This window comes from Bos javanicus, chromosome 18 (assembly GCF_032452875.1).
Source record: "Bos javanicus breed banteng chromosome 18, ARS-OSU_banteng_1.0, whole genome shotgun sequence".
Lineage (NCBI taxonomy): Eukaryota > Metazoa > Chordata > Mammalia > Artiodactyla > Bovidae > Bos > Bos javanicus.
This window is the reverse complement of record NC_083885.1, coordinates 24,455,435-24,474,318: the sequence shown is the minus strand read 5'-3', so window position 1 is coordinate 24,474,318 and position 18,884 is coordinate 24,455,435. Positions and strand designations below refer to the sequence as shown.

General features: G+C 58.3%; 1 protein-coding gene across 2 annotated transcripts in view; it reads left to right on the top strand.

The window, feature by feature from the left end:
- Window positions 1-18,884, top strand: part of GNAO1 (G protein subunit alpha o1) — a 179,876-nt gene that overhangs the window by 144,968 nt on the left and 16,024 nt on the right. For both annotated transcript variants that reach the window (XM_061387263.1, XM_061387264.1), the window contains exons 4-6: window positions 7,864-8,024; window positions 14,057-14,185; window positions 15,936-16,065. In XM_061387263.1, the coding sequence (XP_061243247.1) occupies window positions 7,864-8,024; window positions 14,057-14,185; window positions 15,936-16,065 (420 nt within the window). The remainder of the gene's footprint in view (window positions 1-7,863; window positions 8,025-14,056; window positions 14,186-15,935; window positions 16,066-18,884) is intronic.

Genomic DNA, 18,884 nt, shown 5'->3' with positions numbered 1-18,884 from the left:
TCAAAGAGGAGTGAAAGGGATGAAGAGGGTGCACACGTGAAGAATGAAGGGATGGACAGACGCTATGAAAAGACAGATGGGAGGCGAGGGGTGACCGGGTGGGTATGGGAGTGAGTTGATAGATGAACAGGGTGGCTGATGGGCGATGATGTCATGGGTGGGTGGACGCATGACGTTGAGGAGGTAGGTACCCTGGATGGGGCCGTGGGATGTGTGGATGGATGGATGGCTGGAGAAGGGATGGGCACAGCCGAAAGGAGGCAAGATTAGAAACAGCAGCAAATCCTTGGATCTGCTGTTGCATCTTTCCAGGGAGACAGGAAGGCTCCCTTCACTGAGACAAATGGTAGACCTGTGGGGTCCTCCAGCTCTCCTAGAGACCCTGTCTGCCTGACAGCGTGCTCCAGGTACAGGCCTCACTAAGACAGCGTTTTCCAGGTACAGGCCTTTGCTAAGTCTCAGCAAAGAAAGAGCCCCATGCGTGCTCAGCTCCCAACTGCTAATTGCCTATAGTGCCCCAGGTTTTGCCACCAACAAAAAAAACGCCTCACGAATGTCTGAAGTACCCCTGGGGGGACCACGTCCACTGAGAGTCACAGCTCGGGAGCCATCTGCCAGCCCAGGGCCAGGGAAGCAGGGATGAGGGAGTGCACCCCTCTCTTTCTCACCCCAGCGGCAGCAAGGAAGGGAGAGACCAGGACCACAGCGTTTCCTGAGATGCTCAGATCTGGGTGACATGAACAAAGTGCCTGGAAAGGTGCCCCCTGCCATTCTCCACCTGCTGACCTTGCAGCGCACAGGCTGGGCCTCCAGCAGCAGGGGTCTCTCAGCCCCTTTCACTTGAGGAACAGAGTTGGCAACCATGCCCCCGGCCTGGCCCAGCCCTACCTGGTCTCTTGGGCTGGGCTTGTGCAGCAGCCCTGCGTCTCCTGTTGGCCTGTGCACTCCTGCCCCCTGGCGGGAGCTGAAGCTACTGCAATGCACGTGGCAGGACAGGGCAGGATGGCGATTTCCTTTGCAACCAGAGGACTGTGCGTGTGTGTATGTACGTGTGTGCGTGTACATACATGCACACACTCACACTTCACTGGGCCTAAAAGATTAGAGGAGGAAAACTCTGAAAGATCCAAAGCAGCTACTCAAACGGAAGGGGTTATTATTATAATTACTATGATTATTGTTATCAAGATTATCCTGCTTGCCTGAGAAGTCTTGTACAAAGCAGGCTAATTTTATGTCAGCTTGTTGTTTGTGTCTCAGGGACCTCATCTTTGCTTATAATAACTAACATTTGCAGGGCTCTTTATGTTGCAGAGCTGTGTCACATCGATTTAGCCTTTCATCTGCGCAAACAGCCCCGCGAGGTGGGAACTAATGAGAGCAGAGGCTCAGGGAGGTTAAGTGGTCTGTCCAAGGTCACAAGTCTGAAAAGCAGCGGAGCTGGGATTGAACCTGGGTCACCTGACTGAAAATCCCTGTTCGCTTCCCTCCCATATCCTTTGCATTTTGTCTCTTGAGAGGGAAAGGCTCTTGTTCATACTTTAGCTCTAAGCCCCTTTGCTCTGAAGAGAGGGGAGGAGTTTTGCAGACGCAAGTGCTTATCATGCACTTGGCCGTCCCAGTTTCAGACGATGCGTCCACAGTGGGCCGGGGGCGGTGGCGGCGGCGGCGGCGGCGGCAGCAAGGACTGGCAAGGCCCTGCAGTTCCTAACATGTGAGCAGATGTGTGTGGTATTGGTTGCCAGTGGCTCAGCCAGCTGATTCCCACTTCCCTTGGTCACCACTCACCCTGCAATCACCCCCGGTGAGGCACAGAACAGACAGGCACCAGCCACATCTCTGAGAAGGGTGAACAGGAGACATTAGGCAAGCGGAGTGGGTGCGGGGGGCTCTCTTGTGGTCCAGGAAGTGGGAGACGGGCAGGGCCATGGGAGCTTCCAGCCCTTCTCATAGTATGGAGATGGCTTTCAGGAAGGAGAGCCCCTCAGCCATGGACGCCAATGGGCAGCCCCACCAACTGGCCCCTGCATCATGGGCGCTGCTTTCCAAGTACACTTATGGCCAGTCCCCAGGAGCCCATGTCCTCCTGGTGCAGGGGGCCTGGCCTGTCTGCTGCAGGAGGGACCCCTGTGTGCTGCCAGTTCAGGGGGGCAGCTGTCCCCATCACCTCCCCGGGCACCCTGCTCCCCAGAACTGACCCAGAGCAAGACTACTTCTGGGAGGCACCCTGGCAGAGCTCCCCACCCCCCTCAAATGCTGGAGGTGCCCCCTGTCTCCAGGCACTGCTTCCTCTCCCTGCCCACCCCTTCCTCCAGCTGCTTATGGATGCAGTGTCCACAGGAGCATCTCCACCATTGTGGAGCTTTCCAAAAATATCTCACCTCCACCTAGGGCAGCTTCAGAGCATGTGTATGTCAACATTCATGTGTGAACATTAAGATATCATTTAGCCAGAAGCCTTGTACCGGCTCTGATGAAAAGAAGTGTCAATGCTGATTTTAAATCACTGACCTGGTAAGGAGAATCCTGCAGGTGGCCCTGAGAGTTAGTCACAGACTCTCCTGTGCCCCAAGCCTCCTGATCCAAAACCCATCAGAATGGCGTCTTGCCTGCAGTTCACAGTTCGAAATGCAGGGTCCCAGACACGCGTTTCTCAACGTCTCACCCCTTCCTGTGGCCCCGGCCCGCAGGCATCCCGAGGGCAGCAGGTTGGCCTCCTCATCTCCTCTGGTCCCCAGGCGGCTGGGGTGGTGGGGCCCGGCCCGGCCCGCCCCTCAGGCCATCCTGTGCTAGTGCACTGTCTGCTCCCACGACAAGAGGGAGCCCTGTGAAGAAAGCGATGAGACTGCCACCCTGGTTTTCAGGGGAGGACGCTGAGCCTCAGAGAGGTTAAGACCCCACTCAAGCCAGGAGCCCAGGTGTGGATGGAGCCTTGAGCCTGTGGCCTGAGCCCCCCAAAGTCCACATGGAACAAACTAGAAGCCCAGGGCAGGAGTGACCAAAGGGGGCTGTGGGAAAAGGAGGGAGACTTGTTGGGGGTCAGGGGGCATGGGAACCGGATGTCACAGCATGGGCAGCCCCAGCAGGTGGACAGCGGCGGCCGTGGAGGGCCGGGCACACTGGGCACATTGTACCTGCTGGACCCACGCCACGGGCACGTGTGTCTGAGGAAACGCGGCATCTCGCACATTCACTGGGAGCGCCCCTCTGTCCCTGGAGGCCATGGAGGAGAGAAGGGCCCACTCCCTCACCACTGTTTCCCTGGCCCTGGGCCAGCAGATAGCTCCCTGACTGTGACCCTCAGTGGGCGTGGTGCCCCACAGGGGCATGTTAGACACTTGTCTGTAGCAGTGGCAATAATTGGCCCGAGGCTGCGTTGTGTGACAGAGCCCGCAGTGACGAATGTCCTGCACTCAGCCCACCACGCAGGGACCACTGGGCACGGCGTCAGTGGACAGCCTCCCTCAACTCCTGTGTAAAACTGTCTCCAGGAGCCCAGCAGACAGCCCCTGGGACGTGCCCAGTGCCCCCAACCCGTCTTGGTGCTCCCCCCACAGGAACTAGCGCAGCATGTGGGCCTGTGCATGTGCCCAGGGCATGGTCCAGACAGGAAGAGGGGAAGGGAGTCAGATGCCAGAGGAACTGTGTGGACCGCAGTAATGGGAGGGGTCTGCCTGGAGGAGGTGAGCCTGGTATTGGTCTCGACACACCAGGAAGTGTAGCACTCTTTGAGGTTATTGTACAAAAGTACACCAACCAAACAAAAACACGTCTTCAGGGTTAACAAAGAGTCAGAGGACTGATTGATGGAGGTAGCTGGAAAGCCAGAGATGCGTGTGGCTGCAGGTGCAGCTGGATCTGGGTGTTGACGTGTCATTGGGACTCGGGGTGCCTCCCTCTCTCAGCCCTGCTTTCCTCAGGGATGGCTCCACATTCAGGTGGGCCCTTCCTTGGAGGGTCTCTCCTGATAGTTTATGCAGGTGTCCTGGGGCTGGTCAGGTTAGTCTCACTTGACGGATTGGGATTCTTTATCCACCCGGAACTGCTCTCTAAGGGCAGAGGGATGGATTGGCCAGGCCCAGACTGTGTGTCCATGCCAAGACTGTGGGACAGAGGCCACCCTACCTGGACTGCTCAGGCTGAGTTGGGGAGGAGTGCTCCCCTTCAGGGGAGCAGAGGCTCTGGTATCAGAAAAGGAGGGACTGGAAGCCCCACCAGTGGAGGAGGCAGCCGTCCAGCAGAGAAGGGTGCAGATCAGAGGGACTGGGCCCTCTGCAGCCACCTCGAACCTGGTCACCACCAGCAGTGGGAGCTCAGGGTGTGTTTTCTACAGAAGCTTGCCCCAGCATCCTCCACTGAGCAAATCTGCACAGGTGGGGCTGCCCCAGTCCATGCATCTTCTGTGTCACACCCCCTGCTGCCAGGACAGCTGGGCATGCTCTGACCAGTGCCATGGGGACTGTAGCTGAGAGCAAGGTGTGGGAAAATGCGCCCCCCACCACCACTGGCCCAGGAGGGGACTCGGACAGGAAGGTCAGGCCCAGTGTGAGCCCCACTCTCCCAGGGCCCCAAAGGCAGGAAAACAAAGGGATAAGGGGCCCCCTCTGGCTCTATTAATTGCTTGTTAGCTTGACCCCCACAGGGCTGGCCAGGCCTGGCAGCCACCATAGTCCTCCAGGTGCATTGGCATGACCCCTCCTTCCCGCCACCCTCACCCTTCCTTCTCTCTTACCCATTGCCCACACCTTTGCTCAGGGTGGTGAGGTGAGGGGTTGGGCTGGGTACCAGTGTCTGAGATGCAAGTCAGGGCTGTCCCCTGGAGCACAGTGGGGGTAACCCTGGGTCCAGGCAAGCCCAGGGCTGTCCCCTGGAGCACAGTAGGGATTAACCCTGGGTCCAGGCAAGTTCGGGGCTGTCCCCTGGAGCACAGTAGGGATTAACCCTGGATCCAGGCAAGCCCAGGGCTATCCCCTGGAGCACAGTGGGGGTAACCCTGGGTCCAGGCAAGTCCAGGGCTGTCCCCTGGAGCACAGTAGGGATTAACCCTGGATCCAGGCAAGCCCAGGGCTGTCCCCTGGAGCACAGTAGGGATTAACCCTGGGTCCAGGCAAGTCCAGGGCTGTCCCCTGGAGCACAGTAGGGATTAACCCTGGGTCCAGGCAAGTCCAGGGCTGTCCCCTGGAGCACAGTAGGGATTAACCCTGGGTCCAGGCAAGTCCAGGGCTCTCCCCTGGAGCACAGTAGGGATTAACCCTGGATCCAAGCAAGCTCAGGGCTGTCCACTGGAGCACAGTGGGGGTAACCCTGGGCCCAGGCTCTCCCACTTGCAGCATGTGACCTTGAGCCTCAGTCTCCCCATCTGCTAAACAGGATGGCTCCCCAGCAGAGCTGTTGCTGTGGTTGACCTAGACACACTGTTGTTGAGACGGACGAGATTAGAAGACTTGGGAGACGTAGTGGATGGAGTGAGAAACTGGGGTCATGCCTGGTAGTAAGATGCCGAGGACCCGTTCATCTCACAAATAACTGCAGAGCACCAACTGTGTACAGAGCATTGTGAGATGGGGGTGCCCTGAATAATCGGAAAACAGAGGGACAGGCACACGCAACACCAGCTGTGACACATGGTATGGTCGGTGCACTGTGGGGGCAGACTCTACCTGGGGGCATAGAGGAGGGCTTCCCTGAGGAAGTGACGTTATGATGGAGAAGGGCAGAGCCAGGGAAGGATGATCTGGCTGGGTGGAGCACCCTGAGGTGAGATGACCCTGACTGCTTGGGGAACAGAGGAAAGGCTGTGTGCTTAGAGGACCAGGAGAGGGAAAAGGTGGGAGGAGGGTAGAGCAGACAGCAGTCAGGCCGGGGCTTTGGAGGTCATGGTAAGGAGTTTGGAATTTAGAAATAATGGGAAGCTATTGAGAGTTTAAACAGAGAGAGTTATTGTATCCGTTAGAATTAGGTTTGACTGTGAGTATCTGAGACCTAGAAAACAGTGATTTAAATGAGCTAGAAGTTTAAAAGTAAAAGTGAAAAAAAGAAAAATGCAGAAGGTATGGAGTGTCTACAGAGCTGTCAAGGACCTGACTGTTTTTAGATTGCCCATCCACTGTCCCTCGGGTGTAGATCTTATCTTCATGATCCATGATGGCTGCTAGAGCTCAGCCATCACAGGTTTCAGGAAGGAAGAAGTGAGAGAAAAGGGGTGCATCTTCCCTTTACAAAGCCTTTTGCAAAGACCTCACTACACTTGGGCTGATCTCTCCATGGGTAGAACTGGTCACATGGTCACATTTTTGCCACAAGCAAAACAAGGAGATGCCATCTTTAAGTTGGATATCAGTGTCCCCAGTTGGAAAAATGGGGAGTTCTTTTTCTACAGCCTCCCTGCTGACTGTGGTGTAGAAGACAGACTGAAGAGAAGCAAGAGGGAGGCAAGGAACCCTTGGGAGGGGGTCCAGGAACAGCCAGGAAAAGACAGGGAGTGGCTTGGACTCAGGGGTGTCCCGGAGGAGATGGGGAGAAGTGGATATGGGGATGGAGGTGGGTGACTTGAGTCTTAGTGGTTGGGCCAATGGTGGTGCCATGCACTGAGCTGGGCAGACGGGAGAGATAGCAAGGGCCCATCGAGAGGTGTCGCCAGCACAAGACCCGCCACCACCACACCTCGGTGATGGGGTGCAGCCAGGAGGACAGCTCCAGGCTGCCCTTCCCCAAACCGTGTATCATATCCCCCTGGAGTGCAGTTCCCAGGATTCCATATCAGAGGAGCACCAAGTGGCTCTGGAAGGCCCAGGTTTCTAAACACACCCTCTAGTGGCCTGGCTGAGGCATAACATGGCTCTAGGTGGGAGGGTGTCTCCCTCTAGCAGGAAGTCTGGCCCTGCCCACCACCCTCAGGTCCCAACTCCCTTCTCTCAGGATCAGGCAGAAACCTTGACAGTGGGGTCCAAAGGAAGAAGTTTGGGAAACTGGCCAGGTTTTTCCCAGTCATTCCTCACACGGGTGAGCCTTCCCGAGGTCATGCGGGCACACAGAGCAGCATCAGCGTGTGGGCCCTGACTCACAGGCCTGTTTTTAGCCCCAGGTGGAGGCACCACCCCTGCTCACCCACCCCTGTCTCCCTGAGTCACCGCCTGCTTAAGGCACTCAGCGCCTGGGTCCCAGGGCCAGCTTTCTGGTGGCTGCCCGCAGGAGAGGCTCGGGTCCTGGAGAGGGGCCGGAACCCAGGCTCTCCTGGTGGGAGACTTGGGAATCCGAGGGCTGGGGTCTGTGGGACACTGACCCTAGGGAGCTGGGTCTGGGCTGGCATCATGGGCATGGCCTGCTGGCCTCCAAGCTAGTTACAGCTTCCTTCCCAGGGCAGGCAGACAGGAGGGGACACAGTGCCTGCACCTTCACATTGACCTGCTGCATTAGACAGGCCCTGACGTGCGAATAGCTACTGAGCTGGACAGCTCGATACTGAAAGTTTCCATGGAAGGCTTTGCCCCCGACATACCTTGGTAGAGACCCATGGACAGAGAAGCCTGGCAGGCTGCAGTCCGTGGGGTTGCACAGTCAGACACGACTGAAGCAGCTTAGCACACAAGCACCTTGGTAGAGAATCTTTGTCAGCCATGCGCCGTCCAGGTGTTGACCTTGCCCCCTTCCTTCGTGTCTTTCCCACCCCAAAGGCCACCTGCAGATTGCTGCCTCCTGCTCACTTCCTGAGCCGTGGCCTGGGGCGGGGGGTGTGGGTGTCTGTCTCTCTTGCTCTCTTGGAGGGTGGCGGGGTTCAAAGGACTCGAGAGTGGGGTCACCGACCAGTGATCATTGTTGTGCCCACAAATAAAAGACTCTGTCCGTGTCCTCGTCTCCTCACAGGCCGACGCCAAGATGGTGTGTGACGTGGTGAGTCGGATGGAAGACACGGAGCCCTTCTCTCCAGAGCTGCTCTCCGCCATGATGCGACTCTGGGGCGACTCGGGGATCCAGGAGTGCTTCAACAGGTCCCGGGAATATCAGCTCAACGACTCTGCCAAATAGTGAGTGTCCTGGGCAGGTGGGAGGCCACCAGCGGGGCAGCGATGCGGCGTGGAAGGGGCTGGGGGTGGGGACGGTGGGGCAAGGAGGCGTCCTGGGCTGAGGCTGCAGCCTATGTGAGATGCTTTGCCTTGTGTGTCAGGAAGGAAGGAGAAGGGGCATCTCCTCCTGCCCATCCCCCGACCCCAGGATGAGGAGGAGGCCAGGGAAGTCGGGGGCACAAGAGACAGCTAACAGCAGGGCTCCCGGAGGGCCAGGGCCATCACCCGCCTGCCCTGGAGTGGGCTGGGCCCCCCCAGAAGGAAGGTTTTCAGTGCAGCAACATTTTTTTTCCCCTGGAGAATCCTTGACCCCGTAAGTACTAATCAAAGGCAACATAGGCAGAAAATAACTTACGTGGTTTTCTTTTTGAGAAAACAATAAGCTTTCCATTCCTCTATCTTTAAAAATAAGGAATATGTAACCCATCAGATAAGTGAAATAGTCAGGCATACACTTTAATACTGCATTCAACTAATAAGGAAAAGTAGAGGACAGAGGGGAGAGATCGACCCCAGGGCAGGAAAGAAGTGGGGGTGAAGCACTGAAGGCCAGAGAGAGTGGGTGGGCAAGAGAGGGGAGGGCAGAGAGGTGGGCCTTCCAGTGACCACGGGGCCACATGACTGCCCACTGCAGCCTAGTCACTCCAGGCGTCTGGAGGTTTACATGTCCTTGGCCCCTGGATCGGGGGCTCCAGGGAATGGTCCTCAGTGGTCAGGGATGCATCTTCTGTTTGAAGACACTGGGATTGCATTCCAGCTTTCAGAACACGCACTCACATTTACAGACTCGTGCCCAGGTTTTCAGTGGGCACCTCTGGGCTTAAACCCCGCTGCGTTAGGACACATGTGCTCTGACACTGATCTGCTCAGCCTCTTCTCAGCCGGGGCCTCTTTGCCCCCCAGGACACACCAGCAGTGGTCTGGAGAGGTTTTCAGTTGTCCTGACGAGGGTGGTGCTACCGGCATCTAGTGAGTAGAGGCCAGGGATGCTGCTGACTTCCTAGAGACACATCGTACAGCCCTCCACAGCAATATCACACCCACAGTGTCAGTAGCGCCCAGAGTAAGAAACGGTGGTCTCCCTGATGCTGATGTAGAGGAGGCCAGCACTGAGAAGGCAGCCTCCACTAACAGACACTGGAACGTGGCCACTCTGCACACCTAGACTGTCCCAGGGGCAAGCGCTCGTGTCCTGTGAGTCCCAGGTGGTGGTGAGCTAGGCTCCAGTCCCTGAGGAGCCCCCAGGACACCTTGGCGGCAGGGATGTGAGCCCAGAGGCTCAAGTCCACACCTCTCTCTGTGCACGCAAATCATAGATTCTGACCCAGATGTCCCCCCAACCCCCAGCCAGTCAGGCCTGGAGAGGGTGCCCCCTTCCTCTCCCACTCCCTGCGCCCTGCTCAGCCTTAGTCCAGACCCTTCCCATCCCCCCACTGCCCTCAGGGGCTGCTGCTGCTAAGTCGCTTCAGTCGTGTCCGACTCTGTGCGACCCTATAGACGGCAGCCCACCAGGCTCCGGGGCACCTCAGGACATCAAATCGTGCTCCCCACTTAAATGAGCACCACTTAACTAATCATAATATCAATCCATTGCAAAAAAAAATTCTTTTTAACAGTATGGAAAGATATAAAATTCATAGTGGACTCCTCCTCCCAGGCCCGTCCCCCTCCCACTGTTAACTATCTCTGTTTGTCCCGGTGATGTCCAGAAAACCTGACCTGCCAGCTCTCAGTGGTGTTTAATGGCTGCAGCTGTGAAAGCTGAGGAATTTAGCTCCCCTCCCTCCCTCCCATTTTTCCTTCCTTCCTTCACTCTTCTCCACTTCCACCCCCAGTTTTTGGCTAGTTACAGGGTTATTTTTAGTTCTTCTGGTGGTTACCTTGATAAGTCAAAAGGAGCGACTTGAGTGAGCACTTGTCAACTCCCCCAGGTGAGCTGAGGAGACGGCCCTCTGCTCTCTGGGAGGGGCTCTGCCGAGGGCAGGGGGGCCCGCAGGCAGGTTCCCAAGGCCCTCGAACACTTTCTGGTCCAGGGTGGCTTTGCTGTTGTAGTTTTAGCTGCTAGCCTTGGTCTTCTGACAGAATCTGGGGCCTGAAGTAGATTTATTGTGATGGAAGGGAGAGAGAGCCCTAACAGGGCTGTCGCCTGGCACAACTCTGGGTGACATACACACCTCACACTCCCCTCACACACACACATTCTCACATACACCTCACACACACCTCACACTCACCTCACACACACACATTCTCACATACACCTCACACACACACATACACACACACACACATTCACACACACAAATTCTCACACCCTAACAGACACCACATACTCTCACACTCACCTCACACACACACATTCTCACATACACCTCACACACACACACACACATTCACACACACAAATTCTCACACCCTAGACAGATACCACATACTCTCACACTCACCTCACACACACACACACACATTCACACACACATTCTCACATAACCTCACACCCACACATTCTCACATACACCTCATACACACACCTCACACACACACATTCTCACATACACCTCACACACACCTCACACACACACATTCTCACATACACCTCACACACACACACACACATTCACACACACAAATTCTCACACCCTAGACAGATACCACATACTCTCACACTCACCTCACAACACACACACACATTCACACACACATTCTCACATAACCTCACACACACACACATTCTCACATACACCTCACACACACACCTCACACACACACATTCTCACATACACCTCACACACACACACACATTCACACACACAAATTCTCACACCCTAGACAGACACCACATACTCTCACACTCACCTCACACACACACATTCTCACATACACCTCACAAACACCTCACACACACACACACATTCACACACACAAATTCTCACACCCAAAGACACCACACACTCTCCTCACACACACACACTCACACCCGACCTACACACCACAGACACACTGTCACATACACCTCACACACACACCCCTCACACACACACACTCACACCTCACACACATACACACACATATACCTCACACACACACACACCCCTCACTCACACATACACACACACTCTCACACCCTAGACATACACCCCCCACACACACACACCTCACTCTCACACACACACACACACCTCACACACACACACACACACACCTCACACACACATATTCTCTTTCACACCCTAGACATATACACCCCACACACACACACACACACACACACTCTCTCACACCCTAGACAGTGTGAGTGGCTCCCCAAGGCCCAGAGCCCAGTCGCCACATGTCCCCACCCAGCCGTGGGGGGCAGGCCAGCCGGCCTCTCACGTTGCTGGGAGGCTCCAGGGCTCAGGGCGAGGGGACGCCATCTGGCCTAGGTCTCCCTCTGTCGTGGGTCTTTGAACACGGCCGGCACTCCATCTCCCCTCTGAACGATGGCTCCAAGACGGGTCCCGGAAGCCCAGAAACCCCAGCACCTGCCAGCCAGGGCTGTAAAAGGTAGTTATTTCCATGGTTTGGGAGGATCATTGTTCCCCAGACCCGGGTCCCCACTAGAGGTGTGACTGGCAAAGCACCCTTCTGGTCAGAGCCCTCCAGAGTGAAAGCCCAGGTGCTCACACTGAGCTCAGGGGCCCGCTTGCTGTGCCATCACCTCCGTCACCCTCTGCAGCCTCACTGCTCGCTGCCCGCCCTGCCCTGCCCCATGCACAGCCTCTCCCTGACTCCTGTCCAATGCCTGCAGGCCTGGCTCCTCCTCCAGGTGTGGCCTCTGCACCAACTGGTCCTTCTGCTGGACCACGAGAGGCTCATCCCCTCACTGCCCTCCGTCTCCTCTCGAATGTTGTCCTGCTCCACGAACCTTCACCAGCCACCTGATACCAAACAGCGGCCCCCAGGCGGCCTTCCCCTACTGATAGTCTGAGTCTTCCCTCCTGACACTTACCACCTCCTGACATGTTGTACAGCTTAAGTCGCTCAGTCGTGTCCAATTCTTTGTGACCCCGTGGACTGTAGCCTACCAGGCTCCTCCATCCATGGGATTCTCCAGGCAAGAATACTGGAGTGGGTTGCCATTTCCTTCTCCTTACTTCTCTGCTAATTACCTCATGCACACACAACCCCAGAAACAGAGGCTCCGGGAGGGCCCCAAAGCACCCGGGACAGTCGGCAGGCAGTAGACACAGTAGGCACACAGTCCCCTGAGCGCAGCCTCCACCCTCCCATGGCCGCCACCCTGCATGAGGCTCACCCAGCAGAGAGAGGGAGGGCCAGGCTGTCTGCCTAAAGGAGGGTTCCCGAGCTGGGATGGGGCCAAGACCAGAGGCTCCCAGCCCAGTTCTCCAGCTGGGGATGAGAGGAGGAGGCTCCTGAAACTGGTACCACTTCTGGGCAAAGGCAGTGTGGGCAGGGGAGAGACACATACAGAGAGGTTGGGAGGACCTGCTCCAGGCTGAGGTTGAAGGCCACCCACATGCCCATGGGCCTGGCGAGGAGGCTCCATGGCGGCCAGGGCTTTTAGGTTTGCTCTGCCATCTCAGCCTCCCTCCTTCCACGGCACAGAGGAGGCCTGGAGGCCTGTGTAAGAGCACTGGCTCTGGAGTCAGGCAGACCCAGCCTTGACCCCCGTAGCAGTGTCGTCCCCTTTCTAGGAGTGTGGCTTCAAGCTCACCTTCCCTGAACCTGGGACCAGCATCAGCTATGTTTACTTAGGGAGAATTCTTATAAGGATTTGAGGCAGCTTGGATTGTTGGTTTACCAGTGGACACCCTCCTTGGTGAGGCGTCTGCCCTTCCCAGCCCCGCCCTGCCAGCAGGTCTAGAGTGGGTGCTTACGAAGCTGGCCCCTCTTGCACAACCTGGGACTCCCACATCACGCCATGACTCAGACCCTCGTGGTTGCTCCCTGTGGGCTGCGTGGGACTCTCCCTGCACAGGCGTGGGTAGCCCAGCTGGCCCTGGGGGTCACTGAATCTTCCTGCCAGTCTGAGCGAGCTCCCTCCTTCCTAGTTTCCTGGATCCCAACCTGGCTTAGGGTTCAAACCTTAACCCATACCAACCCCTAAAGCCTTCCCAGCGTGTGGCCCTCCAGGGCAAGTGATGGCATGGCAGGAGCCATGATGCCTAAGGTCCCAGTGAGGCCCTGCCCCTGCCTGTCTGTGTGGCTTCTGGTGCTTCTGTGATGCTTCCCAGGAGCATCAGATGGGAAGATGTGACAGCCCCCTGGTAAACCTGAGGAGTGCGAGAGGCGGGTGGAGGCACAGAGGGCCTCTGGGAAGCACTGCAGGGTATGGTTAGGAAGTGGGATCCCAAACCCTGACTCAGGGCTGGGCAGGCACTCACCTTCATTAGAAAACCTGAGTTTTCTAATCTAGGAAATAATACATTTACCTTAAGAAATTAAGGGTGGAACATGATAATGCACAAAAAGACTAAAACCTAACTTTAGCCCATTGTTATTTTAAGATGAAGAAATGACAGTGTTAGAAACACATGTGTGCATGCTGGGTTGCTTCATTCATGTCCGACTCTTTGAGCCTATGGGCCCACCAGGCTTCCACGGGGTTCTCCAGGCAGGAATACTAGGATGGGCTGCCACGCCCTCCTCCAGGGGATCTTCCCAACCCAGGAACAAACCCAAGTCTCTTACATCTCCTGCATTGGCAGGTAGGTTCTTTACCACTAGCACTGCCTGGGAAGCCCATAAACATGTTAGTCTCATTGAAAAGTCTGACCTTGTCTGAGCGAGCCTGGAACCGTGCACGAAGCCCTTGGTCTGAGTCAGAGGCTCTGAGTGCCTGAGGCCGGTTCATGAGCATCTCTTCCTCAGCTCCACCCCATGCCTGGCCCTGGACGGGTGATGCCATCCCTCCCTGGCTTGGGTCAGGGCTGGCGCTCTGGGAGGGCAATGCCCACACCTGGTCCACGGTCCCCGTGTGCTGCCGTCCCCAGCTACCTGGACAGCCTGGACCGGATCGGGGCCGCCGACTACCAGCCCACCGAGCAGGACATCCTCCGAACCAGGGTCAAAACCACCGGCATCGTAGAAACCCACTTCACATTCAAGAACCTCCACTTCAGGTGAGGCCCAGGGAGACTCCCCAGCCCTGGAGAGGGTGCCGAGACACGGGCGACCCCTGCCTCGGCCTCAGCTCATCTGGAGCATTCCTGTCTCGGGGAGCTCTCAAGTTGGGACAAGCATTGGATGCGAGAAGGGACCTGTGTGTGCGCCTCTTTGCCACCAAGGTCGGGGGCTGCGGTGAGCAGGGAGGCTTCCTGGCAGAAGCGTCCTGGAGGGGGGCTCTGAGGAACAGGGAGGATTCAAAAGGACAAAAGAAGGGAGTCCTGTCCCTGCGTGACTTCCGAGGGGGAGGATGGTGGATCACCCAGGTGGTCTTTGAAGGTGTAGAGGCATGGGGAATAAGGGCGGGCGAACCTAAGCGACATGTTTTGTGTGACCCAAGGACCCATGTCATCTCACAGCTGGAAAGGGCTTGGAGATCTGCTGGCCCACCCTGTCCAGGTATATAGGGGAAACTGAGGCCTGGAGGAGCAAGTCTGTTCCCCAGCACAGAACACAGCTCAGGCCCAGGGTCTGAGCACCATAGGGGTCATAGCACCACCTGGGGCAGCTTGCATGCCCTGAGGCCTGGGTGCCCCTAGCTGCCTCCAGCTGCCTCCCAGGTGTGGTTTCTGGGTGTTGGGTGGAGCAGGAGGAGAGGCCAGAATGGCTGGGACAGTAGACCAGTAGACCCGTGTGGGGCCGCTGCCTGGCCCTGCCCAGCCTGAGGCCCAGCCCCCGCCTGCTCCCACACAGACAAAGGGCTGGGGTTCTGTCTCCATCCCCGTGAGGCTGCCTGAGGCCTCCCCTGAACCCGAGGAAAGCAGGGATGGGCCAGGCAGCCCCACGAGATGCCCCTGTGCTCTAGTCCCTCGGTCTCTCCCACTCACCGCTCTGGGCAGAAGGTGTAGAGCTGGGCTGGGGGCGCCCGACCCGCAGCAGCTGAAGAGTACATGCTGTGGAAGGGCCTCAGAGACTGTCACCAGGGCCCAGTATTTCAGATGGAGAAGCAGGGTCCAAGGGAGGCGGTGACGGGATGAGGACCTGACCTGTGTCCTTGCTCCAGGCCCGCTGTGGGCTCCGGCCTGCAGTTGCTCTCCTCTGTCAGCGGGTTGGGGCCCAGCCCACCCCGGCAGCTGTGCATCAGGCCTGGGATCTGCACTCAGGGCGTTAGATGTGAGGTTGACCTCGCACTTCCAGGACCAAAGCCCCTCTACCACTGTCTCACCTGACAGCTCTCATGGCCTGGGGGATGATGTCTGAGAAGGGGTGAGGGAGGGAGGGCGCAGAGCAGAGGCTTTGTCTGCAGACAGACCTCAGTCTCACCCCAACTCCCGCTGGCACCCTGCACTCAACCCCTTGCTGCCTCACTGTGCCTCCATGTGGGAGCTGCAGGTCCCTGCCCGCCTCCCTCTGTGCCTCCCAGGCTGCTCTGGGGTTTCCACAGACCACAGACATGAACAGACATGCTCAGAAAGCTGGGGGCTCGCAAAGGCATGTCCAGCCATGGTCACCCCTTAGCGACAGCCCTGAGACATAGGGGCAGGTCTTGGCGTCGCTGTGTGGGGCTCTGCCCAGTCCCGGGACAGAGCAGTGATGGCCGCTCTGCCCCAAGGGTGCCGTGCTCAGTCCTCAGCCCGGAGTGAGGCTCCTTGAGAGGCTTGCTGTGTGCACAGCAGCCTTCCTCCCCAACCCCTCAGCTCAACCAGTGTCCCCACACCTGCTGGGGTCTCCCTACCCCCACCCGCAGCTCCCCTGTCTTCCCGACAGGCTGTTCGACGTCGGGGGCCAGCGGTCTGAGCGCAAGAAGTGGATTCACTGCTTCGAGGACGTCACGGCCATCATCTTCTGTGTCGCGCTCAGCGGCTATGACCAGGTGCTCCACGAAGACGAGACCACGGTGAGTGGCCCCCGCCCGCCCGGCCTCAGCAGCCCACGGTGGCTCTCGGGTGGAGCCGGCTGTGGCGGTAGGGGGCTCCTTTTTTGGCTAGGTTGTTCCCACCTCTCTCCTGACTTCAGCCAGTTGCCTCATGATGCCAGTGCAGTGAAGGCAGCCGTGGGCCCCATGCTCAGAGGCTGTGTGCAGACGCCAGGGGTCGGGCAGCAACAGCCTCTTCAGTAAACACAGCAGAGTCACAGAAGCCGTCAGGTCAGAACCAAGTTAAGCAAATCCTAAATGAAACCAGGGTGCAGTCAAGCAAGAATGTATGTAAGACAGAAATAGCAGTTCTTAGCCCCGACAGCCCTCCCTGAGCAGTGGACGGGGCTGGCAGAGGGTTGGGCCATGGACCAGGGCTCATGGTGAGTGACGGGGTCGGGGGGCACAGGCCCCTCCCCTGGAGGGCGCCAGCCCGGGTTCCCACCTTCCGTCACTGCGTCTTCAGTCTGGGCCTCGGTGAACTGCCAGGCTGGGGGGAACTTCAGAGGGGGGCCCTCTCTGCAGGGGTGCTGTCTTTCTCTGGGCCTGGCCCTGGTTTGCTGCTGGATTCAGGGAGCACCCTCTCTGTCTTAGGGGTGTAACCATTATACCCGCCTGGTGGGGTGTGGGCAGTGGGGTGAGAATCTTCAAGGATTTGGAACCGTCTCTGGCTTAGCAGCCCTGGGCTGGTATTCGTGTCGTCCGTGGGGGTTGTCCTGAGCTGGGGGCCCACTGAGCTGCCCACAGAGAGGTCGGCCTGGTGGGGTCTCAGGAGACGAGCACCCGCTGAGGTGGGGCTTCTGGGCCGTGGGGTCACATCCTTGGCAATCGTGAGCTCTTGTGTGTGATGCAGGCAGGCACAGAGCCCTGGCGCTGAGGTTTTGGGACTGGGGTCATCACAGTGGGCCTTGAGCAAGGCTGTCTTCCTTCTGGGTCTGTCTCATCGTCGGTCCTGCCTGCTGGTCCCACGGGGCTGCTACTAAGGTCTGCTGGGCTATGGGAGGAGGCGCCGCCGTTCTGAGAGGTCGGGGTTATGCAGTGACGGTGCTGTGGTTAGATGGGGCCAGAGCCACTGGCCGGGTGGGCCATCAGGACTCGCGCTGCATGCTGGCCTGTCCCCCTTGCCCTTTCTTCTTTGGTCCCTGGAACACTTCTGAGCGGGGCATCAGCGGAGCCCCACAAACCCTGCCGTGTTCTGGGGCGAGGCTCTGGGACCCCAGCTGTGCGGCTCTTCCAACGCCAGCACTGTTCTCAGTGGCCTCAGGAGCTGTGGTGGGTAAGACCCCCAGACCTGGACCCACTGACTATCCTGAAGGCCAGGTCGGCTCCCGCTGCCCCCATAAGGCACCGCGCACAGAGACCACCCCAGCACATCTCTCACTGATCCACTGTTGACCCTGCTTCTGGACCCACTGTTCACAGTCCACCTGGCCACCGTGTGGTCTGAGCTCCATTTGGTTCATCTCTTCTCCTTGCTATGCCTGGGAGTGGGAAGCAGGGCTGGTGCAGGAAGCCAATTCTGCCGTGAATTTGAAAGAAAACCAAGCAGTGGAGTGTCAAGGGCCCCAGGCCTCTTCCTGGGGACCCGCCCGGCTCAGTCCCAAGCCCCAAGTCCCTCTCAGGAAGGGGCGCGCGCTGGCCTCCGGAGCATGGGCAGAGCGGAGGACCTCGGAGCAGGTCTGGCAGCCACGGAGTCCCAAGCTCTGTGGCCCTCAGGCCTCAGGTGAACCCGGCAGGTACCGGGCCTCACGCTCAGACGGCCCTCCCGGTCTGCCGGCCTGCCAGCCCTTGCTCTGGATCAGGGCCCGTTCTGGAGCGCCTTCCTCCTCGCCTTCCTACTTTCACTGTCTCTCTCCCATCCTCTCCCTCGGCTCCTTCTCCCCCTTTTCCCTGCCCTTCTTCACAAAGGCTGGGTCCGAGGACCTTGGGGAAGCCACAGCGTGTGGGGTCACGAATGGGCTCTTCCTGGGTTCCTTTCCACCCGGGAGAGAACAGCAGCCTCTCCAGAGCTTGGGCGTTGGCATCACCACTCGACAAGAGCCCGCAGAGGCGGCTCCTTGCCATGGTGCCAGTGAGAATAGCGCCCTGCCTGTGTGTCCAGGGCCTGGTGGACATAGCCCGGGGTCTAGCGCCACCGCTGGCACCGTGGGAGCGTGGTGGCTGCTCCACCTGCTCCTCTGTAAAGTGGAGCCCACGGCGAGCGGCCTCTGGGCGGCTCTGAGGACCCCTGGGGCTGGGGGCTGTAAGAGTGCCTGCGCTCGCTCGGGACCCTTCGCGTAGCAGATGGCAACTGCAACACAACTCTGCCCAGGAGCTCCACTTGAGGCCAAGTGGTGGGACTCGCACGTGCTGCCCCCGGGAGCAAGAGCTCCAGCCGCTGACCCATCCTTAGTCATCCACCTTTCTCTTTGGTCAGCCCTGCTCCGCCCTCTCAGCCCAGACTGGCCGGGGTGAGAATTGGGGCTGCCTGAGAAAAAGGTGTCTGGGGGCTCCTGGAGCTTGGCCAGGAGCCATGGGGCTGGTGGCTGCCCGCCCACCAGCCGGCCACCCTGCCCGCCACAGCCCGGACCCCCGCGGCCCTGGGCCTCACTTGCCACAACTTCTCAGCAGCAGCACCGTCACCGCCGCCTGCAGGGCCTTAACTTGGCAAACCAAGGCCAAACCCATGAGCAGATTCTGAGAGACGCTGCAAGTCGGGCAGGTATGAAGCGCCTCCTTCCAGCTGAGACCGTCAGCTAAGAGTTGAAAGCAGCAGGTTCCCAGGGCACCGCCGGGTGACTTTGCTGTGAAGCCTGCCCCTA